At 42.9% G+C, this 6,627-nt stretch overlaps 2 protein-coding genes across 3 annotated transcripts; both read right to left on the reverse strand.

The window, feature by feature from the left end:
• Positions 1–80: 80 nt before the first annotated feature.
• On the reverse strand, positions 81–2,643 carry LOC108861206 (beta-glucuronosyltransferase GlcAT14B). 2 transcript variants are annotated; one of them, XM_056996703.1, is made up of 5 exons: positions 2,532–2,643; positions 1,339–2,166; positions 1,180–1,255; positions 767–882; positions 81–679 (listed from the first exon to the last, which is right to left on the reverse strand). In XM_056996703.1, the coding sequence occupies exons 2-5, from the start codon at positions 1,988–1,990 to the stop codon at positions 171–173; spliced, it is 1,353 nt and encodes a 450-aa protein (XP_056852683.1). In that variant the 5' UTR covers positions 1,991–2,166; positions 2,532–2,643; the 3' UTR covers positions 81–170. The 2 variants fall into 2 exon arrangements, with proteins under 2 accessions (XP_056852683.1, XP_018490539.1); XM_018635037.2 differs by having other exon boundaries at positions 2,337–2,637.
• Positions 2,644–2,936: 293 nt separating this feature from the next.
• Positions 2,937–5,660, reverse strand: LOC108861166 (uncharacterized). The gene is made up of 3 exons (XM_018634998.2): positions 4,631–5,660; positions 4,397–4,474; positions 2,937–4,289 (listed from the first exon to the last, which is right to left on the reverse strand). The coding sequence occupies exons 1-3, from the start codon at positions 5,468–5,470 to the stop codon at positions 3,063–3,065; spliced, it is 2,145 nt and encodes a 714-aa protein (XP_018490500.2). The 5' UTR covers positions 5,471–5,660; the 3' UTR covers positions 2,937–3,062.
• Positions 5,661–6,627: the final 967 nt, after the last annotated feature.

A 6,627-nucleotide genomic window follows, 5' to 3' on the forward strand; every position in this document is an offset into this window, starting at 1 on the left:
TATCAATGGCACTTCACTTATGGCCTACAAAAGCACAATAAGAGATGGTTCTACACTTCACTACCTTTACTCATTGAATATATATCAATCTATAACCAAAAATGATAATCAACCAAAAAAGTAATATACAACATGACATTTTGCATCATCATTAGAGAAACCTCAAACATTCATGAACATTGTTTACTCCTATACTCCTCAGAAGACAACGTCTGAACAAGCTCCTGCAACCTCACAGCACCAGGTCCTGGTCTCAAAACCGAGTCATCCCCTTGCACAGAGCACGGATCACTCCCATTATCCGACCTCCCTACACACCACCCTCCCGGCGAGAACCTGTGCGTCCGTCCCAGCAACTCTCTATCGATCTTGTCCAGCACGGGATCGTTCTTGTGGAACTTACGCGCGAACGGAGCCTTGCTCTTGACCATGTTGTCAAAATCTTTCAGCGAGAGAGAGACAGGGTGCTGCTTCGGAGGATTGTCCCAAGCAATGTAGTGAAGGTCGTGTCCTATAGCGGTGTCGACGAACTCTTTGCTGTTGCAGATCACCGTGTGGAAGTAACCTTCGGGAGATGAGACGAAGTTGGTGTAGTACATTAGTATCGTCCTCGGGAAGTTGTCCCATCCCCAGATGCAGTACTCGAGGAAAGACCGTGTCAGCATTATCCAAGCTGAGCCTGTGAAAATGAAAGACAAAGAAAGTCATCTTTAAGACATTCCTCAGGTCAATGAAACTGTGAGAGATCAAAGAGAAGCTAACCAACCGGTGAATAGCTTGAAAGAAGTAGGAAGTGATCGTCGCTGAGTAGTCCAAGCTAGGTCAGATTTCTTTGATAGGTACAGGCCAGGGTCAACTATGATTGACTTAGCCCTCTGATTCCTGCAACAACAAAACAACAAAACACATGTCTTAACCACACACATATACTCCCTCTGTTTCACAAAAGTGTGTTCTTCAAGTAAATTAAAAAATTACTTAAGAACTCCAATTTTGTCACTAAATACATTTTTCTATCTAATTAATACACTAATACAATGAGGTTAGAAACGAATTTTGCATTGAAAACACAAAACTATACTGTTTTAAAACAAAAATAAAACTCTAAAACGACACTTATTATGAAACGGAGGAAAAAAGATAAACTAAAGAGTTAGTTTCTATGGTTAATATACTTACAGTTTCCAACCAGTGAGCTGCATATTCTCAATGAAATTGACACTCCTCGACATGTTTGAGAAGACATACAACAAATCTACATAATCATAAAAGAAAAAGCCATATAAGACAAGGTAGGAGTAAGTAACACAACATTCATTCAGTCAGTCAGTCACTAACCATCTTGTGTTACGAGAGGATAATCCGAGGCACTAAGATTAAGAAACCAATCCCAATGCAAGCTCTCTCTCAGCAAAATCGCAACGGCTTGGAGAGTGCAAGCAATCATAGTAGGACCTTTATAAGTAACAAGATTAGACTGAGACATCACCCTCACATTCTGCATCCGACTGAAAACGGGATCGCTCCTCACAGACATCGCCAGCTCCATCCGCTCTTTAGGTGGAGCCTCGAGGTCCAAGTGAAGAACGTACTGGTTTCTAGGATGGTACACGGCTTGCAAGGTTCTCATCATCCTGTGACTGTCTCCTTTCGTCCCCGAGATCAGGTAAGCTAGCCTAGGAAGGTCTTCTGGATTGTTATTAACATTTGGTTTTGTGAAACTAGATTCTACAAAGTAGTCTTTGTTAGACTCTGAAACAACGTCTGATGGTAAAGGATGTTCTTCTTCTTCTTCTGAGTGAAAGCCGCCGGAGATGGAGAGGGTGAGGAGAGTGATGGAGATGAACAAGGTCGCTAGGAAAGGGAACATCCATCTTCTGTCGCTGAAAGACCTAAACCCTGAATGTGATGATGATGATGAGCTGACGTGTCTCTTGGCTCTTGTAAATGGGTCTCTGAATGAAACCAGCTTCCTATACAGTTTTCTCATTCCCCTATAAGAAACCCCCAATTATCAGATATGACCAGACAGGAGATCGGAGTTGTCGGTAGAATACCAAACTAGCATCAAAGCCCCTCCCAAGCTTATCTATCTGATCACAGATTCAAAATCAATACCAGAACTCTAGAAAACCCCTCTCAAGAACCCCACACCAAGAGATGAATCTGGAAAAGATAAAAAGAGCATTCAAAATATCGAAATTAGTAACCGAAAGAGAGAGAGACTTTTTGGGCATGCAGCCAATGAAAAAGGAAAACTGATTTTTTTGTATAAAAAGCTGAGTCAGATCCAATCCAAAGTAGGAGAGACTTCAAGTTTAAGTCTTGAGTTTTACCTTAAAAAACAAAGACACGTCTTGTTTTGAAAGAGACAGACGCTAAAGCAGAAAAATCAACGCAGGATAAGAAGAGTTTTATAAACTTCTTATTGGAATGATTCAATTTCAGAAGTGGGCAAAGAGAAGAAGAGATTTGAAAAAAAAGATCAATCATTTACGGACAAACTTGGGGGAGAAACGAAACTGTCTTACGGAATCAAAGCTGTCTGTCTGAAAGAGGAGATAATAATGTGAAATCGACGCGCCGAAAGAGAAGACAGGGGAGGTACAGAGAGAGAGAGAGAGACATGGCAATTAATTTAAAAAATCAAACATTTTCCGATGCGTAAGCTTTTAATTAAAATCAGTAGAGAAATTAATGATGGTGGACCACTCGCACCCAACAACCGTTGTTGTACACGTGTCGTTATCAGCGTATTTAAACGAACGCGTTAGAGATAAGTAACGATATTAACGGCGAGAGAAAAAACACTGTTCCTGCTTCTTTTCAAACTTCTTGAGAAAAAAGAAATCTGGACTAGTGGTAGGTGACTGCAGTCACTTTGACCTCACTTTTGGTACAAGGTTTTGATTTTAGCAATCAGCGAATGTGCGGAAAAGAAAAAGATCATTCAATCATAGCTGAGTTGTCTAAACAAAAACTGGCATACAAAACTAAATTTAAAAACATGCTTTTGATTGACACATCATAATGCTTCACAAAAAAAAACAGCTTCATCCAGACTATTGCCGACCACGACCTCGTCCACGACCAAACCTACCACCACGACCCCTACCTCTACCCCTGCCACGACCACCACGGTGGCCTCTTCCCCGTTCAGAAGACTGCCCGTTGCTAAACCCTTGAGACTGTTCTTGTTGTTGCACTGGGGACTCCGGGTTAGTTGGTGAGTGCTGCTGGACTTGGGATGGTGGACGTATCTCAGACTGTGGCTGCATCTGGAACTGCGGGTTCATTGGAGACGGTGGCCTGTTGTTGTTCAGCATTTGGAATGGCGGGTTCATTGGGTTGGGTGGGCGAGATTGGAACTGCGGTTGCATTTGGAACTGAGGCCGCTGCATTGGAAAACCTTGAGAAGCAGCAAACATGTTAAAACTCAGATCATTAGGTAACTGTGGATGCTGAATACCCCGACCCATCCCACCAAACGCTTGTTGGTTGAAACAGTTCTGTAACGCAGGCCATGGCGCTGAACCCTGTCCTGGAAAAAAGTTCATGCCACCATTGAACTGCGGTGGTGGGAACATCATTTGATTCTGATTTTGCATTCCCATCAAAGGCATCTGCTGCATTGGACCTAGATTGGGCATTCCCATCTGATTAGGAGGACGCATAGGAGGAAGCTGGTATGGGTTCTGCTGATTACTCTGGGGTGGTCTCCATGCTCCATTGTTTTGAGGAAAACCACCGTCCATCTGAGGAGGCCTTGCCTGATGATTCGAAACCGGACCACCACCCATCTGAGGATCACAACGGTTTGAGGATAGAGAACTAGACCCCTGGTTCTCAGGCCTTCCGTGCTCTCTGTTCTTCTTCTTCTTGTTTCTTCCGTTACCGTTCTTTTGGTCATTCATCATCATCCCTCTCTTCTCCATCTTCTGCATCCTTCTGTACTCAGCTTCTTTCTCATCATCTGAGAACTCGAGCTCGTCTGGTATCTCCTCGTCGTTATCTCCAGATGCATCGTAGCCTTTCTTCTGCAGCTCCTTGATGTTGAGAATGTGCTGAGCGAAATCAGCGACGAACGAGACGGGTGTGCCTTGGCTAACACCCTCTGGCACTTCGCTCTCTGAGTTGAACCTCACGATATAGTAAGGGCACTTGACAGGTCCAAAGATCTCATCCACAAGTCCCAACGGCGTTCTTTTTTCCGTTATCCATAGGATAGAGCCTTCTGTCAAAGGACTGTGCTGCTCCATTCCCTCCACTATGACTTGTGCGCCCATCACCTGCAATATAGAAATCACATGGAGTTCCATTAGCCAGCAGATTCCAAAGACACCAAACAGAGAAGCATATAAGAATACAGGTAGAGTAGAGGTTATGTTTATGATACCGAAAGAACAACTCCAACAGGAAGCGTGATGTGATGAGGTTCCAGAGACACATCCACAGCTGGAACTGGAGGAAGCTCCTGCAAAAATTAAACACAAAGAAGACTTAATGTCAAACAGGCAGTAGTGTACAATATAGTGAATGGTACTTTAGATTTCTTGTTGTAATAAAGAAAAAGATCAACCACTAATAGCTGTGAGCGATTGTGAATGTGAAGAGGTGAAGTATTAGGTACCTTGAGCTCATTCTTTGACCTTATAGGGTCTTTTGTTTGCAAACCTAGGTCATCATCCTCGTCGTTGCTCCAAGCAATCATCTCATTCACTTCATCATCGTCATCGTCATCATCACTATCTTCATCTTCGTCTTCTTCAACCTCATCTGCACTCTCTATCTCACCCTCTTCAAGCTCTCCTGCCACACCATCCTCTTTCACAATGACCATCTCATCTTCCTCTTCTTCACTATCCTCCTCATCACTCTCTTCTTCTTCTTCTTCATCTTCACTGCTGGAACTACCACTGGAGCTCGATGAAGAAGAAGAGCTCGAGGCTTCTTCGCTCTCAGACTCAGCAATAATACTGATACTTTTCCCCTTCTCATCATCACCCGTGGTCAAACTAACCTTCTCCAACCCTAAAGCCAAACACACATCCGTTTTCTTCAACTCTGGCTCATCCAACTTCATGTTGGGACAATCAACAGACGCAGACACATCTTCCATTGGCTTAGAGTTGTCAGAAACAGCACTACCTAACTCTTCCACAGCTTGTTCAGCCGCCACGTCATCACAAAGCTTGGGCTCTGCCTCAGACAGAACCGTGTTCTGAACCTCCTCACCTCCTTGTCCGATCGCCTCCATCTCGTCCTCGAAAAAGTCAAAGTCCGTATCTTTAACGCCAAACTCGTCGATGTTGGGATTGTTCCCGAGCCAGTTGCAGGAATCGAAGTCGAGATAGGAATCGATGCAAGGGAAATCAAGAGCGTCCTTGACCTTGGAGTTTTGATCGATTGGTAGCTCTACTTCTTCTTCTTCTTCAACGGGTTTAGCTTGTTTAGCTGGAAAACCAACCATGGCAGGAAGGGAGAGAAGAGAGAGCGAGGAGAGGAAAGTGAAAGAACATGACTTTCCAATGTTTAAGCGGCGGCTTAAGTTTATAAAGGCACCGACTTGTTGGGTAAAAAGGCCTGAGGGTTTATCGCAGGTTTCGTTAGGGTTTTAAGAGCAGCACTCTGTTTTGTGTGTTGTGTGTGCTACTACTGCCAATTAGGGTTTTTATTAGTCTCCTTTCTTCTCTTCCTTTATATATTTTTATTTTAATGCGTATAAATTTATAATATATAGTTGCATAGTGCACTTCATATGACATGGCTTTGTTGTTTTCTTCGGTGAAGATTAAAACTAAAGTACTACATGAGTTATGTGCTTCTAAGTAACATGTACAAGTCTATAGGTTCGCAGGTTAATGGTGAGAAGATGAGTTTCAAAGACTATTGAACAGAGCTGAACTGATGGCTTCATTAGAGAGCTATAAAGGTTCCCCCATCCCACTAGGGATCTTGCTTTTATCATTCATGAAGATATATTTTTTTGACAATCAAACGACAGAGTTTTGGCTTTGAGGTCTCCATGTATTTGATTTAGTCTTTTACAAAAGCAATTCAAACAAAAAACAATTGGCAGTCTAGACTTTGCAGAGAGAATGGTGTTGTGTCAAATGTTGTGTGGAGAATTCAAGATTTGACCTCAAGCCACCATTGATAGATTTTTTTTTTCCAGTGAAGAGTGTTGGCTCTATAGTGCACGCATCAACGCCGAGTTTGTAGCTTCACGCTTCATCTGTGCAGCTTTGCCGCTCCCGCGGAAGTATGCATATACTTGCTGAATCACCCAAATGTTGAGAAGTGTTTCGATGCAGAAGAACCCCGCCCCAATGAAATACAATATCTGAAAAGAGGAGAAAAGAGATTGGTTAAGACTCTTGCAAGCCGAAGTTAAGTACTTGTAAAATGAGCAGAAGTAATACTTACCCCAACCACAACATTACTGGTTAGAAACTCAAGTGCTGGCAAGAAACCTCTGTCCACAAAACCCAAACAATACATGGAATCAGATGGACTTCCTCAGAGACTCAAAAAGGTCTTATCAAAAGACAAACGAAAGAGGTTGATTCAGATGCTTTCATATAGAAGAAAACTCTTACGTGAGAGACTTTCCTCGAAAGACGACTG

This window comes from Raphanus sativus, unplaced genomic scaffold, assembly GCF_000801105.2.
Source record: "Raphanus sativus cultivar WK10039 unplaced genomic scaffold, ASM80110v3 Scaffold0320, whole genome shotgun sequence".
Taxonomy (NCBI): domain Eukaryota; kingdom Viridiplantae; phylum Streptophyta; class Magnoliopsida; order Brassicales; family Brassicaceae; genus Raphanus; species Raphanus sativus.